The sequence below is a fragment of the Pundamilia nyererei genome, unplaced genomic scaffold (assembly GCF_000239375.1).
Source record: "Pundamilia nyererei isolate P.nyererei 1_Seehausen unplaced genomic scaffold, PunNye1.0 scaffold00095, whole genome shotgun sequence".
NCBI classification, from domain to species: domain Eukaryota; kingdom Metazoa; phylum Chordata; class Actinopteri; order Cichliformes; family Cichlidae; genus Pundamilia; species Pundamilia nyererei.
The window spans coordinates 2055482-2075221 of NW_005187496.1; the positions used below are offsets into that span (position 1 = coordinate 2055482).

The following is a 19740-nucleotide window of genomic DNA, read 5'->3' on the forward strand; positions in this document are numbered from 1 at the left end:
TATATATATATGTATATATATCTATCTATCTATCTATCTATCTATCTATCTATCTATCTATCTCCTGGTGGCCATATATATTTATGGCCACCAGGATTTTATGTCTGTCTTCTTTGAAATGTGGTAAACTTGCATCAACCAGTTGTTTATTTTGGTTTGTTCTGTAGATATTAATACATTTTTTTGTTCTTTACAGTAGCAGCCACAGTTAATACCTCTGATTTTGTGGATGACCAGGTCCACCTTTCCATAGGTGCCCTTTCCCAGCTCACGGATGATCTCATAGTACTTGTTGATGTCCAGTTTTTCCAGATTCTGTGCAGCAATCAGCTGGAGCTCCTCCAGGATGTCGATGGAGGCACGGGAGCCATGAGGCAAGGAGTTCATATTGGTCAAAGGGACGGGGCAAGGGGGGCCGAGGGCTGGTCTGGAGATGGATTTTCCTGGAGAGCAGGAAGGAAGACGAGGTTTACTGTGAGGGAACTTATCCACCCATGGCTGCATTCCTAAACTATACACCACTGCTTTGCAAAGCATATCTTGTACTGCATGTGTGTACTGTACTGGTATCAAAGGGAAAGTGAAAACGCTTTGAGTCCAGGCCAGTGAACCGTTATGTAATCTTTACACTGTGTTCTTACTTTGAGAAAATATAGTTTCTAAGATCACAGCTCCTCATAGCAACAAAGAGAGCATAATCGAAGAACAAAAGGTGGGAATTTTTCTATCAAAGCCCATTTAATATATGCAGATGCAGACAGAGGTTCGTTATTCACACAGCTCAGTTACCTTCAAAGTCTAAACAGAAACTAAAATTGGCACAAATAATGCATCAGACACAAATTCACGTTGTATTACATTCAGTATACAAAAGACACAAAATGATGCAAGTTTGGTAAATGAAGGTAAATTAGCATCCTTGCAAGATTAAAATGTTTATATAGATGATATAGATGTCTCTCCTTCCTGTTAAAAGGTAGTTCTTAGTTGCCAAGTGTTTGTTTAAAAAAAAAGATCTAATTATCTGGTTCTCTAATAATATTTTAGGACATTTGCTTTAGATTATAAAGGGTTTTAACTCTTACATAACTAGCTTTGTATAGATAATACTGATAATGGAAAAAGCACCACGTGTCATTACTACAGCCACAAGGTTAAAACAGAAAATCTCCCTGCACCGGAGTTCTGTTTCTACTTTATTCTAGTTTTATTTAACACAAATAGAACTTCAGTCGCCGAGCAGCAAACTTTTTTGTTAACCTTGTGCAAAGACATCCAAGTTGAATAGCTTTGGGTGAGATAGGCGATATAACCCCGGCACAACGTCCTGATGCTGACTGATGAAAGAAAATGAAGAAAATTAATTGAACGAGTCCATCCCTGAGAGCAGAGAAGTGTTACTATTTGTAGCGCTGATCCTCTGCAGCTGATTAACGATCTTTCCACATTAACGAACGTCTAATTCCGAACTGACGTGTTTCTTCTCCGTCACGCCTGCTGCCATTCACTCAGCAAATCTGTCTCGCCTTCCGGCTCCTTCTGCTGCCGAGGGGAGCCAAGCAACACTTCAGATCTCTGGATGAATGCGGAGACTTCACAGCCCTGATGGCCCAGCAGAATTGCACCATGTCTCATTAACAGGGATGAGAAAGTGTTGAAGGAGACGGGATGCTAGCCACATCCTGTGTTTCGGGTCCATCTGTCCCCACTTGGCTCCCATCTACAGTGTGAGTGTGCACGATAGGGAAATGTGTACAAGAAACTCAAGTAACGCGTGTGAAAACAATGAACCCAAACAACAACAGAGTATGGTCCGCTTGGAAAAAACACAGTGAGAGTAAAACTGTGATTTGAGTAAATAAAAGCCTATTAATGCAGATTTACTTTACTGAAACAAATGCAGCACGTGAACCGGGGCGTTTATTTTTTTTTAATGTCACTGATCTCAGCTTCAGTGTTTGCAGCGTACTCAAGTTGGATTAAACAACAGCCTTTATTAACCCAACACTTCCTGCTGCTTCAGAGGGTGGCTTTTATTGTGGAAAAAAACAAACAAACAAAAAAAACACAACAACAACAACCCACAGGAAAAAATGTTTTTCTGAGAATTTAATGTCATATTTTTTTTTCTGTTCATTTTTGAAAGACGCCGACTTGTCTGCAACTGCTCACCAAGTGGTAGTGAAACTGTAAAAACAGACCATTTACCTTCAAAGTAAAAGTCATCCTGTGAGCATGACTCAAAAGGCGCAACTTACTTTGAAAGTTGAGCCTTTGAAGGTCTCCGTTTCCGGTTTGCACTGACCGCTCAGCGTAAACGTTGAGTGTTTGTAGGTGAGTCTGGTTCTTCCACGTTCCACCGAGTTGTTTGTTACATGAATAGAACTTTTCATGTAACGTGTCTCGTTTCTTCAGCTTTCAATTGTCCAATCATATAAACGACACCGAACAAGAGTTGACAACAGAACACGATTTTTGGCAAGTTTTTCCATGGGCTCAACCCACATACTCAACTCTGCTGCTCAACCCATGACTGTGGGTTGAGCAGCAGCTGTGGGTACATATGCGGCACCGTTCAAGGGGAAATAAACAGGCTTTCCAACTGTATGAAATTTATTATCAAACAGTATTGTTACAGCAACATTTTACTTTTGGTGTGAATTTAGTCTCATAGCCTACTTACATCTTACACAACTATGTTTTATGTCTTTGCCTCCAAATCTCAGTAATGCATCAATCTGTTACACACAGAAAAACTCAAACTGACATCAGTGATGAATATCTTGAATTTTTAAGCTAACAGTATAAGTCTGGCTGTGCTTTGAACAAAATGTAGTATTTAACTGTGCTTGTTGTTTCTTCAGAACCTCTGTTACTGCTAAATAAAGCAGGACTGACATGTTCAAAACTGAAACCCTGACATGCTGAAAACACTGCGTTAAAAAAACAGTGAAAGGAAGCCGTGAGCTCGGCTGTGTTGGAGTGACAGCGGAGGATGGAAATGGCCCTCGAAATAAACAGTATGTGCTGAGCATTAAAGTACGACAAGCTGATAAAAATGAGGACTCAGCTGAACCCAAAGGAGCCAACTGGCTGTCTATCACCGGTCCTCTCAGCATCCCTCTGACAAGGTCAATAAAGCACAGAAAGGATGAGACAGCCAGAGAGTGTTTAGAGCTGCAAACAGACACACTCGGGCATCTCAATTTTACATGCTAGATACGTAGGTAGATTTTTAATTAAAATTCGAGCCCTTTTCAAAATAATGGCCGTTTTCTTGCACAGTTTTTCTGCTCAGCCAGCAGTACAGTTCACAGGGTCAGAGCGAGGGCCCAGTAAATGAACACGAGACCAGATGCACAAAGAGAACGAAGCATCTCACCTCTGCTTTCAGGATGATCAAATAATGCCAGGAGGAGCACTTTGCGCCTCCCTTCTTTGTTCGTGTGTCAAACACATTTTCACAGCACAAAGAGACACTGCAGAGACCTTTTGTTAAAGGACAGTAAATGTTTTTTCCACACACCTGTTCTGTTTCAGACTTTCATTTGGAGCATTAAAGGAGCCCAGAAAACCATTGTTATTACTGACACTGCTGCTATTATGTGAAACCAAATCATTATTTTAAATAGCAAGTACTCCATGTACAAGCTTGCATCAGACAAAAGAACCAAAACAACAAAAACCCACCACAGTAATCTCCTAATTTTTGGGAAAACTGCTCTTATCTATGTTTTATACTGTTAGTTTTTGTCCTTTTCTGGACTTTGTCTTGACTTTAGATTACTGGACTCTATTATCCATAATCCTCCATTATACTGTTAGCTAGTACTGCTCATGGGAGCAATACTAGCAATAAACATTAAAGTCACCTCCTTTGTATTTTCACTAAAAATTAGCCCACTAAAATTTAAGAAGAAAAAAAAATCATGTTAATTAAATCATGTACTTGATTTCTGGGCTCAATGATTCATTAATTCAGGTCTGCTGATTTCCTAGAAACTTTGTGAGAATTTAGAAAACTAAAACCTGGCAACAACAAGTCGAATGATGTCACCAAATGACCAAATATGAATGCTGGTCTTCTACAAAAGACGCATTTTGTTGTCCGATCAAGCAGAGAACTCACCATCCATTTACTTTCTATCGTTACGTTTACCTAACCATAGCAACTTTGACATATATACATTAATTATGTTTCACCCTCGGTGTCTTCCTGCTATCCGGGCGTGAACACTTCCTCACGTGCTCTCACACTGAAGTCCTATCAAACAGCCCGGAGATGAAAGGAGCCACAACCACCGCTAATTAGGTGTAACGTTTTTTAGCTGCAGCTCCCGGCGCTCCCGCTAAGTCTAAGGGGTAACTGCTCCCCCAAGGGCATCAAGGAGCCATGTCTGCCTCTGATGAGCGGCGCGAGACCGCCTTCCCATCATTCTTTCAGTCGGTAAACAAAGCCCGGCTGGAATTCAACCAGTCTGCTTTACGTCTGTTATGCCCTGATAAGGTTACCTGTCTTTTGCGCCGCTTGGCAGGTGGGTGCAGTCCAACGGTGAGAGCGCCTGTTGATGGAAAGCTGGAGTGGCACAGAGTCAGAAAGCTGTGAGTTTTAATGACCTTTGATTTTCCTGCAGCAACAGCAGCAGCAAGGTGGCACAGCTGCCATGGCTACAGCCTGACGATGCTTTGTGTTTCTAGCGGTTCCCTGCAGAACTCGAGCTTCTCTTGGACTGCCAAAATGTCACACTCTTGTTTCTAATAATGTCTCGTTCACAGTAAAACAAACCGAATACATTTATTGAAGGGTCTGGTTTCAATGCTGGGAATGCTGGAGCTTGTAGAGAGTGCCAGAGTTTTAACTGGGACACATGGTTGATGTTTGAGTCCCTGTAGGTACATTTAGTTTGCATAGGGACAGATTTAAAGCTGAAATTTCTTCTTCGTTTTAGGATTTGTTCCTGAACTCAAAGATCCACAAAACCTGAGCCAAAGACAAAGTCAGAAGCTTCCTTCAGTGTTTTCTAAGGTGTAATCTAAAGAGTAATCCGAGGAGACCACTGATCACTTACAAGAAGAATAGTATTGCCGCTGTGATGATGAGTAAACCTGACAAACTCGACAGAAGTGCTGAGTAATGGTCTCCCGGTGCCGCAGGAAAAACAGCCTCTGCCACCTCGTGTGTGTTCAGGCCAGCATCGACTTGCAAAACATCGGCACCCAATTAATCATTTGTAATGTGAAATCAATGCGTCACCAGGCTGAAAAAATATTTATGAACAAAGGCTGCCATCTTACTCTATGCCTTCCTCCCGACAAAAATCTTTCATACCTCAGAGAGTTTCCAAAAACAAGAGGGGAAAAAAGGACCTATTCAGGGATGATTTGGACAGAAAAGACAAAAGAAGAACTGATGTCTGCTTCGTGAACATCTGGTGAAACAGCAGCATCATGACTTTCTCCAGATTTCTCCAGCTATTGATGGGCTGGAATGAAATTTGGTGCACATATCCAGGACGTCTGTAGGAGGAATCCTAACGCCTTTGCTGAGCTGCTGACTGTTCACATAAGGTTAACATTTGTGCTCAAACACACTAAACGAACAGGCCAAACACTTGAAAAGACTCCTGAGCTTTAGATGACCTCCTTCACAGTCTGAAGAATCTTTTATGTCTTATACATTTAAAGATTTCAAGGTATTTACTAACAATTATAACATAAACCACCACAGTGGTTTTCTTTTTGTACCCAGTACACTCAAAAGAGCAAGAAAATTTTTTTGAAAGCGCACCGCTACACATATCTACAGTTATTAACCTTTAGGACCTCTTAGGTTTTTTGTTTTTGCTTTACTTTGAGCTCCACTAGTACAATTTATATGTTTATCTGAGCAGAGATTCGTTTTTATAAGTCTGCAACGTTCAATGTAATTCAGTTTTCTTTATCTAGCACCAAATAACAAAAACAGTTGCCTCAAGGTATTGTAAGGTAAAGACCAGAGGCGTAATTTCCAGGGGGGTTATGACCCCCCCAATAATCCGACTCAACCAAAATAACCCCCCCAATAAAATTATGAATTATCTTGCATAAATAGGCTGTTGATTTTCCTTACTCATTTCAGGTATTACCAGCAAAATAGTTGCAAAATAGTTAATCATTTGGGAATTTAGCTAGATTTGTTTATTTATTTAGACAGACATCTTGACCCCCCCAATGTTCAACACAAAGTTACGCCGATGGTAAAGACCCTAGAATAACACAGAGAAACCCCAACAATCAGACTAAGCCCTATGAGACAAGGACTTTGGCGAAAGTGGCAAGGACAAACTCCCTTTTAACAGGAAGAAACCTCTGGCAGAACCAGGAACAGGGAGGGGCGGCCATCTGCCACGGTCGGTTGGAGGTGAGGTGTCATTGAGTGCCAAATACTGTCAGGACTATCGATGTCCACCTTGTGCTCCCCCTGTGGTGCTGAAATTTGTCACTCCAACACAAGTGGATAAATACCTGTTGGTTACTCCTCCAACTCTGAAGTTGAGAACATAAAACAAGAACTTTTGGTGATAATTTCTCAGTTTTGTAAGACTTTCTCCAAATGTTATCGTTCACTATTACTCAGGGCCTTTGAACTGCACTACTATAGTAAATGTAATAAATGAATAAATAAAGATTTTTGTCTTATTCTTCTAAACTTCGTTGTACAAACTATTCAGTTTTTGGAAGTTTGAATAATTCTAATCTATTGAAGAAAAAGCCTGCAGTTCTATTAAGACTCACATCAGCCCCATGTGCACGTTATATCAATAAATGTTAGCATGCTAACATGCTAAATAAAGCAGTTACAAGTACAGAACATAAACCCACTTAGCGCAGTGGGTATGTTACAGGTTTGATGTTAGCCTTCATCTCTAAAATACTCTTTGCCTAAGTGGAGCATTAAAGTGTATGGGATTTATGCTAGAGGGGGATTTTAATATTTCCTGCTACAGTCAGTGACTTTAATCCTATCTGGAGAGCATGTGAAGGATTCTGACTGCTGTCAAAGTAACAATTCATAAAATAATCCCAATCTAAATCCCACCATGAGTTTTTAAAAGTGGATCTAAAAATAAAAAATAAAAAATTAGAACATGGAAGAAGAAAAAGATCTGATGGAAGCACCAATGAGCAGGTCTATTTAGCCAATAATATGGTGACAGGAAGAAATTAAATCTGTTGTTAAATTAAAGAAGAGCAATACCATCATGTAGCTTATTAATATGTCGCAGCAGATGGTTTGTTACTCACAACCATCTGGTGGAATTAATCTTGGAATCTTATTGGGGGAAAAAAGGTAGACATTTAAAAAAAAAAAATATTAAGAAACAAGAAAAAAAAATACTTTGGAAAAATACTTGATCTGATTGTTTGTTAGCCTATGACAAACAAATAACCACAACTAAGTGATAAAGTAAAGTCTCGCTGAATTTTTTAAAAAGCTTTCAGTTAACTTTTCGTTCAGTAACAAGATATCCTCCACTTCCGATATAACTGATGCTACAGAGGCCTATAATAAAGTTGGATGACTGGTTGGTTAATTAGTGATTGGCGAAGCCCATCCCTGGTGGATTCTTTGGTGATGACTTGGTAACAGTCTCAACAGCACACCAGAGGCTGCCTCCATCTGACGCCAGGCGTTCTCTTTTCAAAGATTTCTAAATAGGTTTAGAGGTGTATTTTCTTTATTTTGGTTGTTTCTGATGAATATCCATATCTCTCACATTGTTTTGCCAGTTCTCTATGAGAATTTAGCAATGGCTGACTTCTAATCGCTAACTAGTGTGACTACACTGAAAGTGCCCAGTTCTAAAGTCCTTGACATATCTTTCAGGCAGCGTGAACACCCAAGTTAGTCAATGTGATAACTCGGGACCCAGATCATGCAGGATTTCAACATTCATACCGTAGATGCAGCTACTAAAAGGTCAATTTCTTTTTAAATATCACCACAGACTTTCACATTTATACGATAGGTGCATCTACTAGGAGGTTGAGGAATAGCATGTGTCAGTATTTTTATAGTTTTATTCTTTGTTTGGAGAGAGATCAAGCACAAAAACAAAAATACCAAATTATCTGCTTTTTAAGGTGTCAAAGCTCTTATTAGGTGTTCTGAGTAAAGCTTTACAAGCCTTTTTAATGGAGGACCTTGTTCCACTTTAAAGACAAAAAAAAAAATAGAAGACAATCTGAAGACAAACTCAAGTTCTCAAAACGAAATGTTTGGTATTTACCAGTACAAGCAGAGAGCATGAACCCTGACAGAATGACTGATAATAACCTCGGTCTTGCAATGTTCAGAATCCAGGACCAGACGAAACACGTGGGATTTGAGATGCAACAGTCTGGCAGCTTAACTGTCTGAGCTAATGTACTTAAAATAGGCATAAAAAGCTTTCCATAAAGAGAATAATGGCTTCACTTAAGGTGAAGGTGATTAATAATGTGCCATTTTGAAAAAAAGCAACAGAGTTTCGTTTTTCTGCCACTGCCTATAGCTATTTCACAGTGACCCAAGTATGTTTGGGGTGACCAAAAAATAAATTTTTAAAAATACATTTTAGGCCGTCTTCTTGAGCCTTTTCTCAACAGACAGAATAACTAAAATAAAGTCTTTACAGTGATCAATAACGCAAGCAATCATTAGCAGCAGCCTTGGGCTTTTCTTGTGTTTACCGTATATTTTATTAATGCTACAAAAAAAAGCTTCAGTTTGAGCTCTAATGGGCTGAAATGTCTTCTGGTTGCTGTTGGTCATCAGTCATTGTCTGTCAAGCTGAGTCCACTGAACTCTGTGAACCGACAGGTCCAATCAATCAACTAAAAGAAAACAGCCAATCAGTGTAAGAAAATGGTGACTTTTTGCCATTACTGAGGACCCTTCCTCTCAGTTCACAACCTGTAAGCTTTTTATTGCCATAAATTGACTATTTTAGGAACAAATGTCATACATTTGATGGTTCACGCTAAGCATGTCGACTTGCTTCTGTCAGGTATGACTGTAAACGGAGTAATCTGGGAGTTTGGGCTTTTGGTAACAAAAGATAAACATGAATTATTGCTGTGAGACACTGTGAATGTCACAGCTTTTAAAAATCTCAATTCTTCTGTTTAGAGCAGAAGAATGACAGTTTCATTATCACCTATTCCACCCAGAGAAGATCTCACCAGGGCAGATGATGAACAACACTTCATAAAAACATTTTTAACGCGACAATAACTGATTATTTAAATAAGGAAGTGATTGTCAGGTTATCTGCAGCTCAAACAAAAATACCCATCACAACGTGTCATGATTTCCTCTAACACAAGTCAAAAATCTAAGAACAAATTTCATTTGTAAAAAGACATTTTTGCCATCTGACTCTATATTGAAGATATAAAGAATAACATGATACATTAATTTTTTGAATACATAAGCACAGCAAACGAGCCCTGTGGGCATGGCAAAAACCGTGTGTACAGTGGGTTCTTGCTACTATATAGATACCGTTCACGGTAATATCGATACAATGTTAGGCAATGATAAGAAAATCAAATATCGCGATAGAATATGGGTAAAACGCGCATGCGCAGTGCCTTTGTTTTCATGCGCACATGGCAGAAAGAGCATGGCGGCGACGGAGAATGAGAAGGGCGAAAGTGGATCGTTGAATGAAACAGATGATATTGCAACTTCAGTCGAACTGGTTTGGCTTTCGTCCGTCAGATACACACCAAAGCACATTTTTTGGTAGAGCATGCTAGCGGGCCGTCGTTATTACCGAACCGATTTAATTTGGTACGCGGCGCTTAAAAATCTATCAAAAAAATGTTTCAGTACGACTTTGCTAAGCTACGAAGCCGCACAGCTTGATGGATCGTCGGAGCATTACAGCTACTGTAGCCTCGCGGAGTGATACGTACTGTGCTTCAACATAATGTTACCGTATTGTGTGTGTATAAGCTCTTTTAAGTTTAAAGTTGTGGAGTCTCACATGCATTATATCGTCAGTTATATAGTTATCGCAAATTTTCAAATATATATCGTGATAAAGGTTTTTATCCTCAGTCATTCAGCTCACCGCCACTGATCTAATGTTAACGTGTGAACTGTTGTTCTTTAAATCTGCTCACTGAGAAGCAACAAACCCGGAGAGATTACTTCTGCCCCGTGAGCAGCTCGTCCCTCTGGAAATGTTTGCAGAAGTCAGACTGCATCACGCCAGCCGTCACGGCGCTGGAGTTCAGCGTCCTCTTGTGCGGCGGCCTCCGGCAAGGCTCGGCCGTCCGCTCCCACGGCGCTCACGGAGCTGTGCAGCACATCAAAGCAGCCGGCTTTAACCAGCTCGACCTACATCGCCTGCGAACACTGAGGCTTTGTCCCTGCGCGCTCAGCAGCGCATCACTGGGCGCTCTCCTTTACTGCCAAAGCATTTCGGCTGCTGCGATCCCCACGCAACAGAAGGCAGCGGTACACTCTTTGTCTGATTTAATCTCACATTCTCTAACCGTCTTCCTCCTGCCTGCCGAGGAGATGTGCATGGTTTTATTTTCACGTCTCCTCTGCAGGGCTGAACTAACAAATATTTCTGTGAAATAAAATATTATGGGCTGTGTGGTGCAGGCCATCCAGGAAGTTTATGCTGCAGTTTCTGTGAAAAGAAAATCTAGTGTTTTATTCACCATCTGTGTCTGAATGCTAGCGCTCAGGTTTATGTTTGTAGTTTGCTATGAAAGCTCACCAGGTTTAGCTGATGAATGCACTCTGCACTCTTATCTCAATATTCTGGCTCCAAATAAGTGTGAAGTCCAAAAATCCATGGCAGTGACTACATCCATGTTTTAAAGTCCTTGTTGTAACAACACAAACACTCAAAGCTCATTCACGTGGGGCTACTTCGTCAATAGTTTTATCAATACCCATAAGAGGTTTAATAACGCCCTGAATAAGGGTGCTGGTTGTCTTTGTCTGTACAAACATACAAACAAAACCAGAAAGCAGAAATCCTGTCATCTGAGAAGCTAAAAGCGACATGAAAGAAGCAGCTTGTAGCCCATGAGTGGATGAAGGTGTGGAACTGGCACTCAAGAACTCCTGCGCTCTGGACTTCAGGTTCCACAGGGGGCTTTCATCGTGCTTCGGACAGAAGGAGCTGAGACAAAAGAGACAATTTTAGGGATTCGATTGTCGCAAAATTCCTTTCTGCGACAGCACCACGAATCACCGCCACTTCCATTTCAATCATCTCCAAGTGCCAGCCAGCCGCTTCAGTGTTTCGTTTGCAAAAGGTGAGGGAGCGTGTCCTGTAAACCTTTAAGCGACCAATCAGCTTGAGTTACCAGCACGCTAGCGTTTTACAGGTAAAATCAGCGTCACCAAAAGTGTCCCTTTGTTTATATTTGGACATATGATTGAGGCTATGCTTGTGAAAGTAGGCGTAAATTATTTTTTAAGCAGTTCGGCGTCTCGTGTTGAGCTGCAGCCAATTATATATCCACTACTAGTAACAAGACATGGCTATTAATCCCACAAAGTTTCAGATTCCTCTAAACTCGATGGATTTATGGGAGCCAGAGCGAGGCGATGAAGGAGCCCTCAGCAGGGAGGATGCAGACAAAAAATAAACTTTGCACAAAAATACCGATAAGCATCAGCATCAAAGTCAACACACTGGTGAACCTTTGTCATCTGAGATGCTGAATTCTTAGGGTTTAGCAAACCTGTCCAATTTTTGCATGAAAAAAAAATCTAAAATGTCAGAACCAGAACCACGTCTGATGATTAATCACCTTCCATTAACACCATAAATCCCCATGTCTGTATCCCTGATGCAGATCTGGAGTCAGTAACACTGTTTACAGACACTCAGACATAAAAACTGCAGCACAAAGAGATCAACTATGGATGTGATCTGCAGACACAAAGCGTGCATGCATTATATCCATGACAGCGTGCAGCACATGAGCAGGTCTGTGGCGAGAAATCTGCTCTGTAAATGTAGAGGGAGGAAAGTCAATACCAGAGATTGTAGCTCTGAGACAATAGCTTCACAGCAGCTCTATTGTTCTGCTCAGGTTGGGTGAACTTTGTTTTAGATTTACAGCTGTATATTTAGAATACATTGTTTTCAGAGTGCAAAGCCCAATATAGTGCCCGTGCATAGACACACAACAGCCGTGGAGTGTTGTGCTTTTGCCTCAGAGCAGTGAGGCATCACTTTCAAGCTGAATCTGAGCTTTAAATGCTTGAAAAGACACACCGAGCAGCGTTTCGTAAGCTGTTAACTGGTTTTACTGGGAGAAAAACGAAATCTTCTCCTACCGTTGACAAAGTGCTGGAAGCTGTCAGTCCATTCAGACAACGTTCGGATCCTTCAGCGACTCAGGAGACCGGCTGGGAGTGAAGGCTCTGCGGGGACCGGCTGCTGTCTGTCACCGTGCATCCGCCGTGGTCTGTCTCCCGAGCCCCTCTCTATTGTCTCCGCACTCGGCCAGCGGCCCCGCCCACCGGCCCTGACCTCCAATCAGAGCACAGAGCGTCAGTGACGCCTTCCCGGATTGCAGGAATTTACACGTTAGACCGAATTAAAATTCAGATGTAAAACTGTCAACAGTAGTGGTTTACAATACTGCAAATTTTTGTATAAATCGCCGATACCATTATCAATACGTTTAACCTATAAAGGCACTTTTTACAGACCACTAAATCAGTGAGATTTGTATTTTCCATAATAATTAGTTAATAGAATAAAACAACATTTCAGCTTTTCATCTATTTTGAAACTGTTTTTTTGGAGACCTGGAATGTGCCTGTCTCTAAAACACTTGGGTCAACTTCTGTTAATGAAATGTGCTATAGGCTATAAATAAAATACATATGGTGGGTAGCACAAAAAAGTTCAGACATTTTATAGTGCATGTTTAAGCTATATTTTTTTAAATGTAATTTTAAAATATTTTTAAAACTAAAAAAATATATTTATTGCAATTTTGTCTGCTACATACTGAACTTTTAGCATAAAAACAAACTATCCATCCTATTGTCAGTCATCCAGGTCATTGTAGTTTGAGGAGAAAGGCATCTGGACCTCTTTAAGTTTCTTGAAGACATTTCACCTCTCGTCCAAGAAGTTTCTTCAGTTCCAGGAGAAATTGGTGGAGAGTCCCAGATTTTTAAGCGGAGTGGCCCTAATCATGAAAATGCACAGAAAATAAGATCAGACACTAACTAGGGAGAATCAGAAGGACAAACGGAACAATGTTGTCATCCCTTATGTAGTGGTTTATCAGAGAAACTCAGGAGAGTCTTCTTCAAACACGACATCCCAGTCTACTTCAGACCCAGCCACACAATCAGACAAAAACTGGTTCATCCCCAATACAAAACTCGCAAAAACAAACTTAACAACGTAGTGTATGCTGTACAGGGTAGTGAGGAGTGCTCAGGCTTCTACATTAGAGAGTCCAAACAGCCACTTAGAAGAGCCACCTCGATACGACAAGGCTCAGCTGTATATCTGCATCTGAAGGACAAAGGTCACTCTTTCGAGGATGCCAGTGTTCACAGAAAGAAGCCATTTATGTCCACTGTGAACGACCATCTTTGAACAGAGGGGGCGGTTTACGACACCAACTGTCTGTATCTATAATCCAGTTTGGAGATTTGATCTTAGTAAGTCACATAATAGGGTGGGGCTAGGTCTCACAATGGGTTCACCTGAAACCTTGGCTGGTTGTGACCCACACCCGTTTTCACACCTTGGCTCGTGTGGTTAGGTAGTGAAACAATAGGGGGTCCACAATCCTCTTAGGGACACTCTCAAAAGGACTTAAAAATCTGGTAGCTCAGCTACCAGCAAAGACTCCACACAGAAGTCTAAATCAAGCTGCAAACGCAACTACTAATTATGTTTCCACCAGAGGGCGCTATAGCCGCGGCACGTAATACATCAGTGTTAGCTACAAAAATGAGCTGAGATGAATACTTATTTTAAAAAATCGAAGTTAGACGCTCAAAAATTGGCTTCCAGTTCATCCCACGTCCATGAATGCAGCACGAAAGGAAAGCAGAGCAGGCGTTAGCACGGAGAAACGTGCAGCTGTGGCTCAGATGCAGTTTGAAATTAATGAGGGAATGAATAGGTGTGAGTATCGGCTTGTGCTTTTATTACCTCCTTCAGACAGAAAAAGGTTAAAGAAAACAGCCTGTCGAGAAGATATCAACGAGACTTAAGTGTGCTTTTAAAAAAGTAATGACTCGTTGATGGTGTTTAGATGTTTTATTTCTGCAGTGGGAAATGTAAGTGAATGATCATGGAAATTTTTCTTTAGTTTGTTGTGGTAAAGGCTGTAAAAACAGCTACTCTTGACCTGATCAGGCTCTCTGTGGGCTACAGCCAGCTGTTAGTGCAGGGTAATTGGAGGATTTAAAAAATATTCAAAATGCAAAAAACCCCCTAAACTGGCGTTTTAAAATCCAAAATCAATCACCAGAGAACGATGCTGTCTATTAGGAGTCAGTAATATTCATCACAGTCCTTTGTATGATGTTGTGAAGTGTGTTAAAGGAAGACCACAGCTTTGCAAATGTAATCACACGTGTATAAGAAAAACGTGACAGTAAAAAAGCAAATTACTCCAGGGTGAATTAAGGCCTAGTTAATCACTAAATGACATGTACTTAAATTAACACAACAGGAGAAAATGTGGCTTCCACGTGCTCTTTGATTCAAAGGTTTATGTCTTTAAAGCCAAATTTGAAGATCACATTCAAAATCAACCAAAGAAGCTGGTCTCAAAAAGTGATTCAAGGCTAAACTCACTAAACATGATTATATTATAAAACTGTTTGGTTAGAAGATGAGGCTGGTATCAAAATCTTTATATGCTACACGGTAATGTGTTTTGACCACCTACCCTACCTACCATACATGATGACATAATGCACTTTTTGAAGTTGTCTCCAATCAATTATGGAAAAACCAAAGTTTGTTGTTGTTCCTCTACATCATGGACATTATTGAAACCATGGTAACATTCACACATACACAGGACTTTATTAAAAGTGAGATTGTTTGTTAAAAATATCCCGATTCACATCAAAATGCAAAGAAAAAAACTAACTGTGAGGAAATGTTGGACAACCAAATGCCAACAAACAACAACAGCACACAGTCTGACATAAAAATGAAAATAATGGTCATCACGTTGACGTTGGGAGACAAAATCTCAGATTTAAACACTGAGTTAAACACTGGCATAAGCTGTGGTAAAAGCACAGTTTTCATACAATCAAAATGCTGTTTACGTGTGTACAAAATGCATTTAAATCTACATTTACCAAAATACCCATGTATGTGTGGACATGATATATCCCATGATACTGTTCAAAATTTGTCTGCTGATAAAGAGACACAATCTGACGCAAGAATCTTTTTTTCAAGTTGGAGTAAAAACTGATCATCAGAGCTTAAATGTATTTTTTAGCCTTGTAAAGGTCACGTGGATTTCTTTTCTTGATACAAAGTGCGATAAAAAGCACCAAATTTCAACCCACCCTGTGTACTTTGAGGGTGTGAAACTCAGAAATGAGTCCTGGAACGAAGGTAAAATCTTTGCATGACATCATTGAATCGAAGCTGCAGTTCTGAGGCGGTCGGGTGGGAGGGACTGATCGATTTTTGGAGTGACCCTCAAAACATCAGGAAACTATAATTATTCGTCAATGTCAGACGTCTCCATTTGGACACAAAAGAAAGCTGTAAGAGCATCACCACGAGCGCTCTCACCTGCGACGGCACGCTCGCTGGGTGAGATGAAGTCAGACGATAATTTTAATTCACGGCCTCCTGACTCATCGGCTGTGTCACCGCAGCAGATTGCTATTCTGCAGGCAGAGGGAATAGTGTCTGGGGGGAAACGGGCGACTCGAAAGCCAGGGAGAAGCAAAAACAGTGTTGATGGAAAAGAACATTGATTTTTTTTCCTTTTCTTTTGCACTGTGCTGTCACTGCTGAGATAATCCCAGAGCTGATTATTCAACCGTCAACATGTCAGTGCTGTGTATCCAACAGCTTCTCTTAGCAGCCCATGTCGTAAATTTACCCCTCACTTTTTAAATCTTGCTATATGAGAAAAACTAGCTGCTCTCCTCGCTCCCTGGGATGGGAACGGTTGTAAAAGCTGACAAGCTGACGATGCTTTAAATCAGATGACAAATCCCTGAAGACGAGGATGGGAAGAGGAGAGGAAATTTCTCCATGGACCGCTGTGACCTCGCAGTAAGTAATCTCAGAAGTGTGAAGGTGTGAGGACATGTTCAAAGACAGGGTCCATTACACCATTAAAGATATAGTACAGCATTTCAGGAGCTACTTTTCCATCACAAAGTGGATCCTTATGCTGTTTTTTATTGTAAAAATGGTGGATTCCCATTAAACATGGCCAGATTTTTAAATAATGAGGGCAGCATATGCACATGTAATCTCTGTGAGTGGAAAGCTCAGGCTTCAAATAGCTCTAAACACTCGGTTTCTAACAGTTTATTCTACTTGGTGCTCTCTGTGAGGTCATAAAGAGAGGTTAATCTGAATATGGTTTCATGCACAGAAGCCCCACCCACCTGCTGTTTAAACCTAAGAAATTTGTCTTAAAGGGGGAGGAGCAACAGCTTGGGGCTGCACCAAGGTCCCATAAGATGAATACAGATTATTTTGAACTTTGACTTAACCAAAGGTACTCCAGTGTAGTACGGGAATAAATATATAAGAGCTGGAAAAGTGCTGAGTGATGCTAACCCTTACTCAAACTCTGTTTAATTTAAGTTTCAAGAAAATATTCTCTAATGTCTTGGCAATTTCAGAGCTAAAAGCGACCCAGCCTAAAAAAATTATTTACATTTTTCCTCAAACAATGCTTTTCTGCAAAGTAAAGGGTGAACAGGTAGGGTTATTTGTCATTACTGACAAATACTTCAAGTCTTTAACCTGCCAGCTCTGCAGCATGAAGTCCACGTGATGTCCGACTGAGCCCACATGTCATTGTCTGGTGCATTCAGAGTGAGCGAGTGGGCGTCCTGTGTCCTATCTCCTCCACGCTCCAGCAGCAGCCACACTGAATCCAAACAGTCTTTCCAATACCGACAACACGAACAGTCTTAATACCATCGTAATATAACATCTTTGTTTGCTACAGCCCGGATAAATATTAATTCTCTCATTTACTGGCAGCATCGTTAAAAACAGGTACAAGGCAGGATCATGAAGAGCAAACAGAGGATAAAATGAAATCCTACTCCTACTAATTCACATTTAATTCTGAGTTGGACTCTTCTATAACAGCGTCTGCACGAATTCAAGCGTATCCCTGTAAAACCGATTCGTGTTTCTCATCTCACTGCAGTTACAAAAAGAGTATAAAAACAGAAATCACACCAATAAGTAGGAAACAACACACAGCCCAGGAGCCCGGTTTTAAGATTACACTGCTCTTTTATGATTTACACTGGAAGAAATTACTTACAGCTTGTAGAGCTTAGAGCTTTTGACAGAGGAACTTTATTATTTTGATAAAGGGTAAAAAGATATAAAACAACCGGTCATAAATATCCAACATGCACATGAAGAGCCAAATAGAAAAAAATGGCTTATTTGGTCCATTTCCTGACTGCTATAGCATTTTTAACAACAAGACCAATTTTTGGTGTTTTAAAATTTCAGTATTACACTATAAATATTTTTGAGACATGAAATATGAACAGATTTCTCCAACTCTTAATTTATTAGTATTTTTTTATTATTATTATTATTATTTTTTTGAGGTGAGGAAGCCATTGACTGGGTGGTTGAGTGGTTGTTGTTTGTTGTTGGCAGGTTATCCAGGTTCCACACCAGAAATTAAGCTTTTAAGAGGTTTAATTGTGAGTCTGCTTCTGGTGGTGTCAAACAGACAACACTTTAAGTACTGCCGACCTACAAAGCAAGGTCCGAGGGAACTTCTCGTAACGGTGGTGCTAATTATTGGGGAATTGATTGGTCAGTAGGTGGTGATTTCTTATCTCAAACACTCTAAAGGAAGATTAATGGGTTAGCGAGACATACTGAGCTAAAGGTTGGATGGTTGGAATCTTTCTACCTGTCTAGATTATATGGCACCTTAAACACCTTTATAATTTAATTTATAGTATGTTTCAGGTGCTACACAGATTCTCTGCTGTAGAGATACATTTTATGCATTATACAATTTGCCACCACATGAGTTTGCATGCAGTAAATTTACAGCAGTGCAAACTCATGTGAATTTGCATGTACTCAGTTAAGGATGCAGAAAATAGATGCGTATATTTTTATGTTTGGTCCTAAAATCTGAAACATAGATTATAAAACTGGTCCCTCTATATAACACGGATGATTGGTCAGTCAATGCATCTGTACTTTGGTTAGGTCTCCGTAGCCCAGTAAAAAGTGAACTCCCTCCATAAGACAGAAAATCCAGGACTAAACCTGATGCTCAGCCCCAAATCCTGCTTCATAGCGCAGGCGTCCGAGTGTTAAAGCATTTCAGTTCCATTAAAAGGTGCGTTAATCAATTGGGACACTGCTGTTTGGATTTCAAGTCAAAAATGAAACATTTCTCTGGTATAAGACATGTTAGAAGGTTCTGTTCTTGGTTTCCAGCTTTCACGCTGTCCCCTTGTCATCCTGAAGGTGATCCGTCCCTTTCATTTGGACTGTAGCTGCTTTAAAGCTCCTGCTGGCTGACAGTGAAGCCCAAACTGTTCTGGAGGGCACCCAGGAGCAGCTCTGGGCACGCTGAGGTGATTTTCCTGCAGGAGGTCTAAGAGCAGATAATTAGCTTGCTGTTGGCTCATTATCGCAGCGGCGTGTTTGACTACGTTGTTTGATCAATTCTCCCTGGGCAGGAATAATGAGATCCCAGAGCTGGGAGGAAGTTGCTGCTCCACATTGCATGCAGCAGAAACAAACATGCCATCTGTCAGCAGGTGAATCAAACCTGAGCACCGTGGATTACATTTGCATGCAGAAAAACAGCATTCATTTATCCCAGAGGGATTTGTGCCTCACGTTTGACCTCACCCGAACTGCTCTGTCTACTGCTGGGTAAAAATAAAAATCCTCTAAACACTGGGATTCCTTCAGTAAAGGTTACGGTAGCAATCTCCCAGAATGCTACGCAGCACCCTGAATCCCCTGTGGGCTGACGTCCAGCAGTTTTAATCTCACCAGGAGTCAGACGCAGGAGTCGCTCGCCGGCCTGTCTGTTCGAGCTTCTCCTCAGATAACCAGACTCAATTTCTCAATCCGATGGCAATCTGTGTGAGTGCGGCAGGCCGAGGCAAAGATCAGGTGGAAGATTGCTGCTGTTGTGTAATTACTGGAAATGCTGCGTTTGCATAAATTAGCTACAATGCTGCAGAAGTGATTTGTTGTTGGGAGGATGTGAAGACTGATTACAGAAAATTGCTGTAAAACTTCAGCTTTGTGTGTGGTAATTACTCACCACATTTCTAAAGACCTATTAATAAATCCCATGTTAACTACAGCCATCATGGGAATGTGAAGAAACAACATTTATGTGCAAAACATGCGTGTACAGAGCTCTCTATTTTGATTTCTTAGTTTTTTGCATATTAGCCATATTTCAGACCATCAGATAGTTTTAGTATTACACAAACATAGCCCGAGTAAATACAAAATACAGTCT

General features: G+C 40.7%; 1 protein-coding gene across 1 annotated transcript in view; it reads right to left on the reverse strand.

Annotated features, from left to right (window-relative positions):
* unm_sa1261 (un-named sa1261) overlaps positions 1-12496 on the reverse strand; it is an 18954-nt gene extending 6458 nt beyond the window's left edge. The window contains exons 1-2 of the mRNA XM_005739963.1: positions 12341-12496; positions 216-443 (exon numbers count right to left, since the gene is read on the reverse strand). Of these exons, the coding sequence (XP_005740020.1) occupies positions 216-387 (172 nt within the window). The 5' untranslated portion in view covers positions 388-443; positions 12341-12496. The remainder of the gene's footprint in view (positions 1-215; positions 444-12340) is intronic.
* Positions 12497-19740: the final 7244 nt, after the last annotated feature.